This window comes from Urocampus carinirostris, chromosome 14 (assembly GCF_059441175.1).
Source record: "Urocampus carinirostris isolate Australia breed hairy pipefish chromosome 14, RoL_Ucar_1.0, whole genome shotgun sequence".
NCBI lineage: Eukaryota > Metazoa > Chordata > Actinopteri > Syngnathiformes > Syngnathidae > Urocampus > Urocampus carinirostris.
The window spans coordinates 20,826,739-20,841,529 of NC_142362.1; the positions used below are offsets into that span (position 1 = coordinate 20,826,739).

Sequence of the window (14,791 nt, forward strand, 5' to 3'; positions counted from 1 at the left end):
AGTCTTAGGTATGACGCGGCCGAGGCTTGAACCAGCGACCGCCCAGTCTCGGAGCGGGCGCCCTACCATCTAGGCTACCGAGCTGGCACACATAACGCTAAATACAAAATGCTAGGGGAATTGATAAAGGAGGCGCCAGGTGTGCCGGGAACTTAAGATTCTGGCAGGGGCTTAATTTAAGGCCTAAAACCGCAAAAGAATTACGACAAATGTACAATGTGAGAATCCAACTGTTAAAAGGGATAAATGATTATCATGTAACTAAAAGTTCCTTCAAATAACATCTATCTTTGATTTGTTTTTTTAGAAACTACCTGAGAGGAATTGGAACTATATCAGCCCCTGTGAATACCTTTCAAGTTCGCCCTCTCTAACTGCTTGAAGTGAAACAAGACTTCCAACCATGGACGTATTTGGCGGTGCACCACGCTTTCTGGCGTACCCTCGGCCAGTTGGGGTGCAAAGCGGCGCCGACGCTGTCCTTAAGTGTCAGATCGGTGGAGATCCCAGACCGGCGGTCATGTGGGAGAGGAACAACGAGAAGATCAACCCTCAAGGGCGTTACCGTGTTTTCGAGGATGGGAACGTTTATAACTTGATCATAACTGCAGTTACTATCGAGGATAGCGGGCAATATATGTGCAAAGCAAAGAACAGCATTGGTGAAACATATGCAGCGGCAACACTGAAAGTGGAAGGTGAGGCACAAGAACTGGAGCTAAGAGAAGAAAACAAACCGCGGTTCCTCATCAAACCTTTATCCACTCGCGCCGGTCGTGGAGACGACGCAGTCTTTTCCTGCAAGCTGTGGGGAAGTCCGCGGCCGGAGGTGACCTGGGAAAAGGATGGCAGGAAACTAAGCGAGATCTTTGAAAGCACTCACTTCAGCGTGAGCTACCAGGACGGGGGTTGGTTCCAGCTAAAGATTTTTAAGACTCGCGCACCCGACGGCGGTGTGTACACATGTAAGGCGAGAAACGAATTTGGCGAAGCCTTGGCAGGAGCAGTGTTACTCGTAGACGCTGGACCCAACCACGAAGAGGACGGAAACCGCAACGGCTACACTAATGGACATCGGAAATCTCACCAAGGAAAACAGAGGATCAGCAGGCAGATGCCCAATCAGAACAAAGACCAACTGACCAAGACCAAGTCAACCCGGGTGAAAATGTTTGCAGTGACAGAGGGGAAGCATGCAAAATTCCGTTGTTTCGTGACAGGAAAACCCAAACCGGAGATCATTTGGAGGAAAGACGGACGCTTGATACTTTCTGGGAGACGGTATTTGTTGTATGAGGATCGAGAAGGATACTTTACGCTAAAGGTCTTGTACTGTAAACAGAAGGATAACGGTGTCTATGTGTGTGCGGCATCCAATACGGCAGGTCAAACCCTCAGTGCCGTGCACCTCTCAGTTAAAGGTAAGTCGATACAACTTCAGTCCAAGGTTCTTAATTCGGGGGACTTGCTTGAGTCTCCACCTTAACACTGTTAGGATGCAACGGTGTGTGTGCTCAAAGGGTTAAAAGGTTTAAAGGGAAGTGGGGAGTTCAGTCTGGGGTGTGATGGTGATATTGTGCACCCTCAGATAAGATTACCTTCCACTTGATGCCCGGGTGGTCTCAGAGACATATATCCAGGAAGGTGCATTGAGATCATGAGACAAATTCCGACACTGTAATAATGTCCGCAAAGTCACTTACTTGTAAAGAAGCACTACTGGAGTGACTATGTGATCACCATGGAATAGGGGATCAGATTTCAGGTAGGGCTGTAGGAGTTATTCAGTACATGGTATGTACAGTCATGTTTTTCTCCTTCCAAGAAGGTAAACAAGAAGTTGTATGATGTGTTTCATTGGTCCACATTGTTTTGTTTCAAACTACCTTATCTACCAATTATTTGGGTTATATTTCAGGAATTGGTCTTACTGTGTGGAGATTGCATGTTTGCCTAAGGGTACTTTGGTAGCATAATAAGTTAACGGGAACCCTTTAGGAAGGTCAAGGTATGATTGGGAGAGTGAAAAGTTGTCTGTCCGCTAGTGGCTAATAAGCAGTTCAAAGCCTAACCGTCCCCCCCCCATCCTTTAAGGACCAATAGTTCAGGGCTTGTTTCCACATACTTGATTTTCCGTGGACCAACCTATAACACAAATATACTACTGTACTATTTTGGTTTTAGAGCCACCTGTACGATTCAAGCAGCCCCTCATCGATCTAGAGGTATGGGAGCGGGACTTGGCCGTTCTCGAGTGTGAAGTTCCAGAGGACTCTGTCCCGATCACATGGTACCTGGAGGATCGCCGATTACAACCAGGAGCCAAATACGGGATGGAAGAGTGGGGAACTAAGCGCAGACTCACAATCCGAGACATAGGTGTTGATGATGATGGGATTTACCTGTGCGAGATGCCTGACGGTGGGCGAAGCATCGCTGAGGTAGCCGTGAAAGGTTAGTTGGAACATCACTTTGGTTTCAGTCTTTCCATTATTGTGAATTTGTTTCTTCATTTCCTTCTATATATGGCTTGTCAATCTCTCTAGGTCCAATAATGAGAAAGCTTCCGAGGAAAGTCGACGTTTTGGAAGGTGAAAATGCCGCTTTTTGTGTTGAAGTAGAAAAAGAGGAGATGGACATACACTGGTACAAAGATGGTGTAGAACTACGCGAAACCCACCAGACCATCTTGAAATCTTTTGGTCGGACTCACATCCTTGTTTTTGTCAACACAATGCCCCAAGACTCGGGCTTTGTGACTTTCTTTGTGGGGAGATCCAAGACTTCCTCGCAGCTCCGAGTGAAAGGTAGGCGGTAACAAATGACGGTGTGGCATCACTAGGAGTTAAAATTGTTGCAGAATGTTGTATATTGGTAGTGAAGTAGAGACACATGAAGACAATCTTAGCAGGATGGTAATATTACAATCTCTGGTTGTTAACAGTTTTGTCACAAGGAAATCCCATCAACAACACAAAATCTGGCCAGAGAATCAAGACTTTCATTGGTTACACAGTTTGTCACAACATCCTTTCCAGATTTTTCCTGCAAAGTTGACAGTTTCTCTTCATTTATCCCCCTCTTTACTGATAAGGAATCTTCAACCAGACTTTTTCAAGCCTCCTAGTCAAATTTCTAACTCACTAGTCCAGTCCATGCTCAAACTCCAGAGTCTGTTAAATCAGGGGTCCAAGGGCTCCTCCTGGCATACATCTGTCCCACTAATGCAGGGAACATAAAAAGGGAGCACTTAAAATATGATATGATGTACATGACTGAAAGAGCATAAATATCTTTTAACGTGTCATTAATCTGCTTTCAGCGGCCAAACATTGTCCTCCTACTTGTCCAGTAGGAGTCCAAATCAACACGGAACGGGCAAACGCAGCACTTCTTTCCTGGACTCCTGCCCAAGACTCCCGCAAGAACCCTCCATCCGGTTATGTACTAGAGCGCCAGGAAGTGGGAACAGGTTCTCAAGAATGGCTTCAGTGTCTGACAACTGACTCAGCAACCTCAGTAGAGATCCTTGGTGACAGTGTACCTTGTGAGGCTGATTATCGATTCCGGATTTGTAGCGTCAACAAATATGGAAAAAGCAATAATGTGGAATTTCCTAGGGCGGTCCACCTGGGTAAGTTTAGTTCCTCAAAATAATTTGGGTCATTGTTGGTACCGTCATGTTTTTTCTATGTTTTTCACTCTGCAGTTCCAGTTGCCAGGATCCAAACCCCCTTACAAGACGCATTGGTCCCAGAAGGACAAGATGCAGTCTTTAGCATTGAATTATCAGCATCTCTTATTGGCTCGTGGTTCTTAAATGGGACGCAGCTTCAGGATGACGAACGGTTTTCCATGCGGCGCTCAAGAACACACCAGTCTCTTCGGATCCAAGGGGTTAGAGACACCGAAAACGGTGCTGAAATCACATTCATTGCGTATGGCATAAGGGATTCTGCCGCACTCTATATTCAAGGTGAGACCAGCATCTCGAAGACGATGTGCTGTAGTATTAGAACTACAGTAGACCGCATGGATACAACATAAATCCGTTCTCAAGTGATGCATACCAAAAGCAGACAAGCACTTTTATTTGATGACCAATGAAAGACAGGCATCAAAGAATAATAACTCATTATACACATGAACACCAAAATGTCTTTGGGTACGCATAATAAGACGTTGTTGATATCATATAGTGGGGTAAATGCCGTAAAAAAGGTCCCCAAAACAACTTATTTCACACCTTGAAGTTAAAAAAACGTCATAAAGCAGGGTTGTCGAAACCTGGGTGTCTGTTGGACAAAAGAGTGCCAAAGTCTGACAAAAACACTCATCAAGTTACCAACCTTACCCTTCTACTCCCTTATACCAACAGCTCCGCTCGTCAAGTTTTCATCACTCTCAGAAATGGATCGAAACAAATTTGTGGAAGTTGGGAACCCTATTGTCCTGTATTGTGAGCTCTCTGACCCAGCGGCTCTCGTGCATTGGTACAAGAACGGAGTGGAATTACAGACCACGGATGGTCTTCATATCCAGTCCGAGGGTACCATGAGGAGGATCGTGATACAGTCCGCTGAACTCTCGCATTCAGGAGTGTATTGTTGCGATGCCATTGACGATGTTATACGATTCAATGTGGAAGTCGAAGGTAAGAAAATAATTGTTATCATATACAAATTGTTTGACTACTTCTTTTGGTATTTGATCTTCTCTGGCTTATGAAAAAAAATACATTGCCGAATCATCCATAGCCCCATCTGTGAGGTTTTCAGCCATTCCCGAAGCGTCGAGGAACAAAACTGTCCAGGCGGGTTCCCAAATTCTTTTACGATGTGAGCTCTCAGACCGCGATGCCCAGGTGCACTGGTACAAAGACGGCTCGAAGCTTTTCCCTCAAAACGGAGTCAATATTCATGCAGACGGACTGGTGAGGAAGCTGGTTATCACTTCAGCAGACTTGTACGACTCGGGGTTGTACTGCTGCAAGACAAGGGGTGATGCCGTCTCGTTCAATGTCAACATCCAAGGTGATTCACCTAAACAAAACTTCTATGCAAAGGCACTAACAATAAGTGTGTTGGGTGTTTCTCAACCCTAGTTCCGACTGTGTAAGGAATTAACCAGTCACTAAACTGGAAAAAATATTTACAATTGGTTGAGTTCTGATATTAGATATTCAACTATACCTGTAGCTCCCCCGATGAAGTTTGATCCCCTTCCTGAAGAAATGAGGACCAAATCAATCAAACCTGGGAGTCCCATTACTCTCCAATGTGTGGTATCTGATCCAGAAGCTGATGTTTTCTGGTCCAAGGATGGAACGCTGCTGGTTTCGAATTCAGAGTTCGAAATCCAGTCGGATAGTACCACAAGGTGTTTAGTCATTCCGGCTGCAGAGCTGCACCACACTGGTGTCTACCAGTGTACCACCAAAGATGACACCGTGGACTTTCAAGTTGAGATAAAAGGTGATCTTTTTGTCTTCTGTATCGAAATATTAGCCTAAACTATGCTTGAACAAAATTTATTTTAGGTTATGATTATAATTTAAAAGTTTAGACATTTGGTACTGACTGTTTTTCCCAATGAAAAGGAAAGTATTTTTTGAATTTCCAATACTAGCCAAGCCAGTGACATCCTCTGATACCTTGGACATAAAGCAAGCCAAGTCCTTCAAAAGTGACAAAGCTTTGGTCCTGGAAAGTGAGGTAGAAGACTCAACGTTGCCAACAAAACGATACAAAGAATGTTTTAAGCTCTTTCCAGATGTAGAGCAGGACATAAAGAGTAACAACATCTTGAGTCGACTCATTGTCCCTTCTGCTGAGCTTAAGCATGCAGGGCGTTACGACAGCCAAAAATCGGATGACAACATACATTTCACTGTGGATATAAAAGGTGATTACATCAAATGAAACACCTGACTGACTAATATTGAACTGGTCTTTTAGCTTTAACATATATTGATTTCTTCTAAATGACACTACAAGCACTAGTACAGTAGATATGACATGAATTTTTTTTGAGGTGGGGAAAATTTGAGGTTGACCATTAGAAAACTGGCATCTTAAAAGTCTAACTGGTCATACATACGAGTTAGAGTTTAGATTTTGGACATATGAAATGAATTATTAATGTTGTATGGTGGAGAGAATACTAACTCCACACTGTATAGTGAAAACGTTCTAAGGAAGTCTACTGTACACTGTTGTTTTGTCATTGATCTAGTTTTTTACACTTCAGACATATTTTTTAACCCTCTTCTTACTAAGAGTGTGGAATTACAGAAAATTCCCTCAATTATAATATGAATCATCTTTTAGATTCACTGGCGTCTAAGTCACCCTTGAAGTTTGTGGAGAAAAAATCTCGCCTCATTGAACCACCAGATCAAATCTCGGAGCCTGAAAATAAAAGCCCAAGCCGGTACCAGGGCTCATTGCACAAGGCTACTGAGTCAAATTCAGAACTGGAATCGGAAAGAGAAAACAAGAGAACTCTTGTGGTTGAACCAAGCCACCCGTCAATTTTTGGATCGTACTACTCTGCAACAGCAGAAGACATTGCACAGTTAGTTGTAAATACTCAAGGTGATTGTGTTTTGTCTGTTTAAATGTTTGTGTCCAAAGCTAATATCCCAAAAATTTTTTCCTCTTCCTCCACTGAACAATTGTCCATAGTTCCAGTTGTAACACATGGTCCCGATGTTGCAAGGGCCAAGTCAGCTGAAGAGGGCTTCCCGATCGTGCAACAATTTGAAATTTCCGACCCTGTTGCAAGAGCTTGTTGGTACAAAGACGGAACTCCAATCTTCACCAAAATGGAAGCTCTATCAAAATATGGGAGTAGACTCCAAACCTTTGCACCTCCAGTCAGACTTGACTTGTCTGGTGTTGCCACTTTTAACAGTGAAACATCTGCTGATACACGATTGAATGTGGACATAAAAGGTGTTCATCCGTCACATTATAAGTTAAGTAATTGGGAGATATAACCGCACTCATTGTTTTTTGTGGGTTTGTCTGAACAGCAGAGCAGTGTCACTACGGTGGCGAGACTGATGAGGTTTCTGCCCAATTGACTTCGGATGACAAAGGTGATTTCGTATTATTCGTCATCAGTCATCAATTTAACCCTGCCCATACATGCCAATAACCGTAGTGGTGCTCTACTATTGGCTCCACCATCTGTGGCACTTGATTGTTTTTGCCCCATAAAATTGCTTTATACCATTTTGTCGTTTATGATGGTTCAGTTGTCTGCATTGTTTAAAAAAACTCGTGAACTCGCGCAAACTAATACATGGTGTTTGTCTTGTCATTTTTTTACTGTAACCTTCATCTTTGCTCTTAAAATACTGCTGCTTTCAACTCTTTTAGTTCATTCCATTTTTCACATCAAGCATCAGCAGATCCTCCAAAACTTGGCACTGTTGCAATGACAAGAAACTCTTCAAAAAAAAGAAATCAGTTAGGTCTTTCTTGTGATTTAGTGACCATAGTTTAGAAGGCGGGACTATCAGAGCTCAATTTCTGACCAAACATGGTCAAACATCTTGTTTGTCTTTGCAATGGATTAGCGCATAACTTCATCCTAACCACAACAATGTCAATGCACTTCTGTTGTGAGGAAGCTTTGAGACCAACAAAAACCTTTCTGCTTGTAGCTGGACTACCAAGGTCTGAAGAAGAGAAGATCCACTCAACAGATGCCGTGCAAATTCACTCAAAGCGCAAGTCGGACAGCTCAAGCTACAAGAAGAACCATTTTCTGGCATTTGAAGAACATTCCACACCGAAGTCGAATACTCAGTCAACCCCCGAAAACACATATGAAAGGGTTTTAGCCCAAAACAAAAACAAGCAAAACAATCGACAAATAATTGCATCTCATAAATATCTATCTAACTCTGATGCATCAATCATGAAACTTGACACTTACTACCAAACTCGAAATCTTGAAGAGTCCCAAGCTAAGGAATCACCAAAAACAGAAGAGCCTCAGGTTTCGAAACCCCAAATTTCTTCCTCAGCTGTTCCGCCAGAGACTTGTAGGATAAGACAAGTTGAATCAGGTATCAAGAACACCTCTGTCCAGTTAGAAGAGCACCGCAGGTCAGGACTAAATGCTGTTGCGTTAGACCTGGGTAACAACCAAAAGAATCCTACCCCTAAGTCAGGGCACCTCACTAACTGCATCAAGCCCGCGTCCGTCCAATTAGAAGAGCCCAGTAGCTCAACACAAAATTATATTCCATTGGACCTAGGCAAGAACCAAAAGTCTTCTGTCCTCAGGTCAAGGCACTTAACTAACTTCATTGAGACAGCTTTGGTGCAACTAAAAGAACCCTGTAGCTCTGCAACAAATCCTGTTCCGTTACACCTAGGTAACAACCAAAACACTTCTGCCCTCCAGTCAGGACACTTCACTAACAGCATCGAAACTGCGTCAGTCCCATTACAAAATCCTTGTAGCTCATTACCAAATACTGTTCTGTTAGACCGATATAAAAACCAAAACACATCTGCCCTTGAGTCAAGGCACTTTTCCAGCTCCCCCCAGACTGTGGCGGTTCAACTAGAAAAGCCCTGTAGCTCAGCACCAAAGGATGTTCTGTTAGATTTAGTTAACAACCAAAATACTTGTGGAATAACACAAGTTAAATCAAATCTCATGAACGAATCTGTCCAATTAGAAGAACACTGTAGTTTGGCACCAAATCCTGATCATTTAGATCTAGGTAACACCCAAAAGACTTCTGCCCTCCAGTCAATGCACCTCACAAACTGCATTGAGACCGCATTAGTCCCGTTTGAAGAGCCCTGTAGCTTAGCACCAAATACTGTTCCGTCAGACACAGGTTACAAGAAAAGGTATCCTGCCCTTAGGTCAAGGCACTTCACTAACTGCATTGAGACTTCATCAGTTGAATTAGAGGAGCCCCGTAGCCTAGCACCAAATCCTGTTCCGTTAGACCAAGGTAATTACCAAAGGACGTCTGCCCTCCAGTCAAAGCTCTTCACGAACGGCAACAAGACCGGGTCAGTCCAATTAGACAGGAACTCTGTGAAAGGTCCCCACACAGAGAAGTCCAGAAAAGTTTATGCAGAGGAGACACATGACTCCACAGGGATTTCAGACTTTGAGACAAATAATATTCTTAATAGTATCCAAACTAAACTATGTATTTCAGACAACAACCAGGCTAATATTTATCTGTCAGAGGAGATAATGACCTCAGCAAAGACGGATACGATTTTTATTACACCTAGTTTGTCTATGGAACTGTATGCTTCTCAAAATTCCACGAATGTCCTGCCAACGGACACTAAAATTCTCGTTTCAGACAACCACAGTAAAACCGAATGGACTGATTTTCCTCTAGCAGAGGGGATATCAACACCTTCCACAGCAAAGACTGATATGTCCATTACTACGCCTTGTTTGTCAATGGAACTGAATGCTTCTCAACATCCAGGGAATGTCCAGCCAACAGAGACTAAACTTCTAATTTCAGGCAACCACAAAACCGAATGGACTGATAGTCCTCGGCCAAAAGAGATAGCAACTCCTTTTGTAGCAAGGACTGATATGTCAGATAATATGCCTTGTTTGTCAATGGAACTGCATGCTTCTCAAAATCCAACAAATGTCCACCCAACGGAGACTAAACTTGTCATTTCAGGGAACAACAGTAAAACCAAATGGAATGATAGTCCTCAACCAGAGGAGATATCAAATTGTTCCATAGCCGCGACGGATATATCTGACACTATGCATGGTTTGTCAACTAAGCTGAATGACTCTCAACATCCAGAAATTGTCCAGCTTAAGGAAAATTCCCATGTCCATACGGCATTAGCCGGACCTAGCGAGGTCCGTCAAACCAAACATGCTGTGATTACCAAACCATACCAGCCCATGCTGGAAACCACAGTCCTGAAGGATGATCACCACAATACGGAAGTTAAAAAGGACCAAGTGAAAGACACACTGAAGCCCGACCGAAGCTCGTCAAGGACATTTGCAGACTCCTCCAGTTACGAGCTGTGTGGCCCATCACAAGGGAGTTACCCATCAAGGAAATGTGGCACTCAAGTCACTGCAAATAAGGTGGCTGTTGAAGGTGATGGTTAGCATTAGCAAAGTAGTGCAATAAAATCGATTGTGTGTTTGCAACTCTACTCAAGAAATACTAAATAACTATTGGGCAATGAAAGATTAAATTGTCACTATTTGAAAGATAAAATATGACAACTTCTCTTGACTTGGCCTTTACAAGTTACATCGATGCATTTTTCTAACGTCTTAAAAAAGTGTTGATTTGCTCCACTGTTTTGGTTAATTAGTGACAGTGATGCAAATTTCTTTACTTCAAAGTTCCAACAGCTTCACTTGAGAAAATGTCCGAACCTGGTCTGTCTGAGAAGGTTGAGTCTCTGGAAGTGAATGAGCCTGTAGCACTCCCTGTAGTGCTGTCGTGTGAGCCAGCATCTCTCAACGAGAAGGTCACCCAGCATTGGGACGGAGTAAAACCATCTGAAGTGGACAACAATGAACCAATTGAGGACCTTTGTGGAAGTGAATCAGGCACAAATTCTCCTCCTGTGGTCTGTGAGACCAAAGTTGATGCTATTGAAGGGGGAATTACAGGTGATGAGAAGTTTTTTCTTATTTATTTTGGGTGGATTGATGTGGATAAAGTGTGCAAGTGAATTGTACATGTCATACATTTGAGCTCTGAGACCTTTGCCCAGGTACCTTTAATCCATCCATTTATCCTCTTCTATCGGGGAGACTGAGAAAGGGCATGCCAGGCTTTTTTGGCTGGGAACCGTGGTCTCTGAGTTGCTGATATTTATCCTAGCCACCTCACACTACGCTGCAAATCACTTTAACCCACCTTTGACTTTTGATCCTCAAATCTTGACCAATACCAAGAGCCGCCTTTCTGACATTCTGGTCTATCTCTAAATCCTAGAGTCTTAAACTTATCCCGAGCTACTTGAATTAGAATGGTAGCTAAACAAAGAAGGCAAATATTTTTCAAACCTATCGAAACTAGTACTAATGTCTTCTATCAGGGCAACGCAATATGAAATACTAACATTCTTTTTGTCTAAAACACACTGAGTGGGTTAATTTGGAAATTCTTACTTGTTTGCCCTTCCTTACCTTCTACAAGTCTATTTTTGTAACAATTGAACTTATTGAAAGAACTGCCAAGTCAGTGTTCAGTGCTCTTTTGAATACATACATTGTCACTTTCTTGATCATTTTTAGCAGGTTTGGCTCCCTAATAAGTTTTCATACCAATTGCATTTTGCACCCCCCCCTTCTAGTTCCATTTCAGATCCTTTCAGCTACAACCAAACTGTCAGTCATGACAGACAGCCCTGTTACTCTCCGGTGTGGGTTATCGGACCCCGGAAGACAAGTCCTGGGGCTCAATAACGAAATCAGGCTCCAACCGCAAACCGGGATAGAAATCCTGTCAAACGATGATTCGGGGAGTATAGTCAGTCAATCTACAGAGGTGGTAGATTCTTGTGTGGACGACTGGAAGTCAAAGGGCGACGACATCCAGTTCACTGCGGAAGTCAAAGGTGACAGCAACCGTAGTGTTAGCTTGTTTTTGCAGCTGTGACTGAATTTAAAATCCGTTCCGTGTCATTTTATTGTACAGACACAGTATCTTCTTCAGACACAACAATTACAGATATATTTACGCATTGAAATCCGTCACAACATAGTTACAGGGCTATTTAGGACCATGACCTAAGAGAGTTTGAAATTTCCTAGTCCAACTCACTCTTTTCAAACACCAAGCTCTCTTTCTTACACTAACTCTTTGACTCTACTAGCTCTTCCTGCAAAGTTTACAGAGCGTCAAGAAGCAAAAACAAAAAAGCCAGATCAAGAGGGCTGTGCTGTCGTCCTGGGTTGTGAGCTCTCTCAGGAGCCAGAAGTTGACTGCTCCAATAAAAGGATTAAACTACACCCGGATATAAATTTGCAGTTCCCAACGGATGCCCGAAGACAAACACTTTCCATACCTTTGGCTGAAAGCACAAATAGTGGCCTGTATGAATGTGCAACACCTGACGACACCGTCTCGTTCGAAGTAAACGTAAAAGGTGATTGAATTGCTTGTCATCTTCTTTTAGTTTTAACATTCTCTTCAGCTTTTCCCCAGCAGCAAAGCTTCAAAAATGTGCTGTGCGTATACCAAAAGCCCTCACTGTTTTTCTACTCTTAGGTCGCTTGCAACATATCAAGCCAGTCCCGCAATCAGAAAAACACAAGACAGTTGCAGCCGGTTCTCCGATGATCCTTCAGTGCGAGGTATCGGATCCGGTTGCACAGGTGGCCTGGTTTAAGGACGAAGCTGACCTCTTTTGTAAAACTGGCCTGGATATGAAAAGAGATGGGACTTTCAGGAAATTAATCATTCACTCAGCTAAGACGTCAGATTCGGGAGTGTACGGATGTAAACTGGCTGAAGATGTTGTCACGTTCCATGTGGATGTTCAAGGTGGGATTTTTTTGTGATTGTTTTGAAACTTGTCAAAAGTAAACACTTTATTTCAAGCAGTGCTTATCAATTACTCTCTGAAAATAACAAAATGGTTTATGTTAAGTATTACTTAATATATGTGTATCTGATTAAATAACATTCTAAATAAATATAAATGCATGGGAAAAATTAAATGTTATCTACCTTTTGTGTGACGTGACTTTAGCTGGTACGGTGGAGTAGCGGGTATATGCGGAGGGGAAAGAGGGCGGATTAAAATTAAAAATGATTTTAAATCTACCACATGCAAAAATTACAATGCCTTTAAAACATTTCCTTGTTTGTCTCCTTATTTTTAATGATAGTCTCGGTCGTCCATTGATTTTTGCCATACATCTTACCGAGGGTAGTAATTCAAGTGTCCTATTCGTATTCTTGATGTTTGCATAGTTATCATCACGACACACACATTCTTAAAATTTCCAACATTGCAAAAATGTTTAAAAAACATTTAAGTTTTAAAAATGCTTGCTAACTTTTATGCATGAATACCCTCTTTGTTTTAATTTTGAAAGGCTTTTGTATCTCTGCGGCTATAATTTCTGTTACGTTTTCTACTCACCAGCTGCTCCAGTGAGGTTTGCGGCGATCCCGGAAAAAGAAAGGAACAAATGTGTGGAGGCTGGCAATCCAGTCGAGATGCAATGCCAAGTTTCGGAGGCGAGCGCCCTTGTGGAATGGCACAAGGACGGCGGGCAACTGCTCCAGAAAAACGATTTTGAAATCAAATCGGAGGAGACCTTGAGAGCCTTGATTATCAAAGCTGCACAAGTCAGACATTCTGGAATATACAGCTGTGATGCTAAAGATGACCGCGTGGAGTTCAAAGTGGACGTTGCAGGTGATTTGTTTGCTAAACTTTCAAAGACGCTTTGGTGTTTTTGTGGTACTAAAACAACTTTGACTACTTTACACAACAGTACACGCGTCGCATACAGTGATACCTCTTTACAGGACTATAATCTGTTCAGGATCAGTGTTCGGCAACCGATTTGTCGGGTACCAAAACAGTTGGTTATGGTGGTTACCGTTTTTGTTACTTCCTTCTTTTTCTTGTTTTTCCTTTTTTTGTCCTTTTCTTAAATCCATATTTTTCTTTTTAAACATATTTTTCCCTGCACTAAAAGAAAAAAAGGGAGAAAAGTAATGGTATTTATTTATCTATTCATTTTTTCCATTACCAAATATCTTTAGCCAGTTGTTAACAAATGGAATGATGCATATTAGTAACCCAATGAAAATACAAACTTAATTTTATGCCATTTTTCTGGGGTGTATTCAAATCACAGCCCGGAATAACGTGAGCAACACCATTCGTGATTCATTTTTACGCACCATAATTACATGCAAAAGAAGTCAAACATTTACAACTCTTTCACGAAGTCCAAGAAATTGGTCAAAGTAAAATACAAATTTGTAAATGTTTTAGTATTGTAAAGTGGTTGTCTCCAAATGGTCACTTTGGGAAACACCTAAACCTGCCTTTAGAAAAGTGTGTAAAATACAATGTTTAGTTTTTCAGATTCTGATCAAATTCGACAAGGTACCAGGTAAGGCTTCAAGCTATTGTCTCACATGTTTTCCAGCAAAGATTCCCATGCAACACTCATCTGCAAGAATTTATTTGCAGAAAAAATTAATAAATAGGCAAGAACAAAAACCTTCTATTTCTGTGTTCCAACTCAGATTACTCAATGCTAGTAAAACTTGCAGTGATTAGTAATTAGTAATTAGTTTGGGAAGAAACTTAAGAGTCTTACCTTTCGAAAGAGACCAAAACCGTCCATATTCTCCAAATGGTGCCAGAACACCATTCAATTTACTTTGGGTACGTCTTCAATTGAATTTATGGACAAATTGTACAGGAACGGTAACGGGTTAAGGTCCCAGTGTGTTATATTTGACCGTTAGATGGCACTGTTGTCTAATGCGAATGAAAACCAGCAAACAACAAATGTATTTTTGCGTAGTATTCAAATCAATGTTTTTTATTTTTTCATTATTTGATTTAACTTGTATTCTTTTTTTCAATTGAATAAAGGTTTTTTATACCACTAGGTGGCACTAAATATTACTCAATATCCCTTTAACAACAATAATATTTAAATTAGTAAAGAATTAAATCAAACATAGTACAGATAAAATTATGATACAATTCAAAAGCATTTACCCTACCTTTGAGCAGTGGTTTGATGGCAGAAACTTGCA

At 41.8% G+C, this 14,791-nt stretch overlaps 1 protein-coding gene across 1 annotated transcript in view; it reads left to right on the plus strand.

Moving 5' to 3' along the window:
• Positions 1–403: 403 nt before the first annotated feature.
• LOC148352937 (obscurin-like protein 1) overlaps positions 404–14,791 on the plus strand; it is a 48,306-nt gene continuing 33,918 nt past the window's right edge. Inside the window, exons 1-19 of the mRNA XM_088353512.1 lie at positions 404–1,421; positions 2,185–2,454; positions 2,547–2,807; positions 3,323–3,634; positions 3,710–3,976; positions 4,379–4,654; positions 4,758–5,033; positions 5,199–5,474; positions 5,629–5,904; positions 6,330–6,596; positions 6,687–6,956; positions 7,037–7,102; positions 7,673–8,236; positions 9,692–10,132; positions 10,387–10,659; positions 11,349–11,612; positions 11,871–12,143; positions 12,266–12,541; positions 13,149–13,424. Coding sequence (XP_088209638.1) covers positions 404–1,421; positions 2,185–2,454; positions 2,547–2,807; positions 3,323–3,634; positions 3,710–3,976; positions 4,379–4,654; positions 4,758–5,033; positions 5,199–5,474; positions 5,629–5,904; positions 6,330–6,596; positions 6,687–6,956; positions 7,037–7,102; positions 7,673–8,236; positions 9,692–10,132; positions 10,387–10,659; positions 11,349–11,612; positions 11,871–12,143; positions 12,266–12,541; positions 13,149–13,424 — 6,202 coding nt within the window. The remainder of the gene's footprint in view (positions 1,422–2,184; positions 2,455–2,546; positions 2,808–3,322; positions 3,635–3,709; positions 3,977–4,378; positions 4,655–4,757; positions 5,034–5,198; positions 5,475–5,628; positions 5,905–6,329; positions 6,597–6,686; positions 6,957–7,036; positions 7,103–7,672; positions 8,237–9,691; positions 10,133–10,386; positions 10,660–11,348; positions 11,613–11,870; positions 12,144–12,265; positions 12,542–13,148; positions 13,425–14,791) is intronic.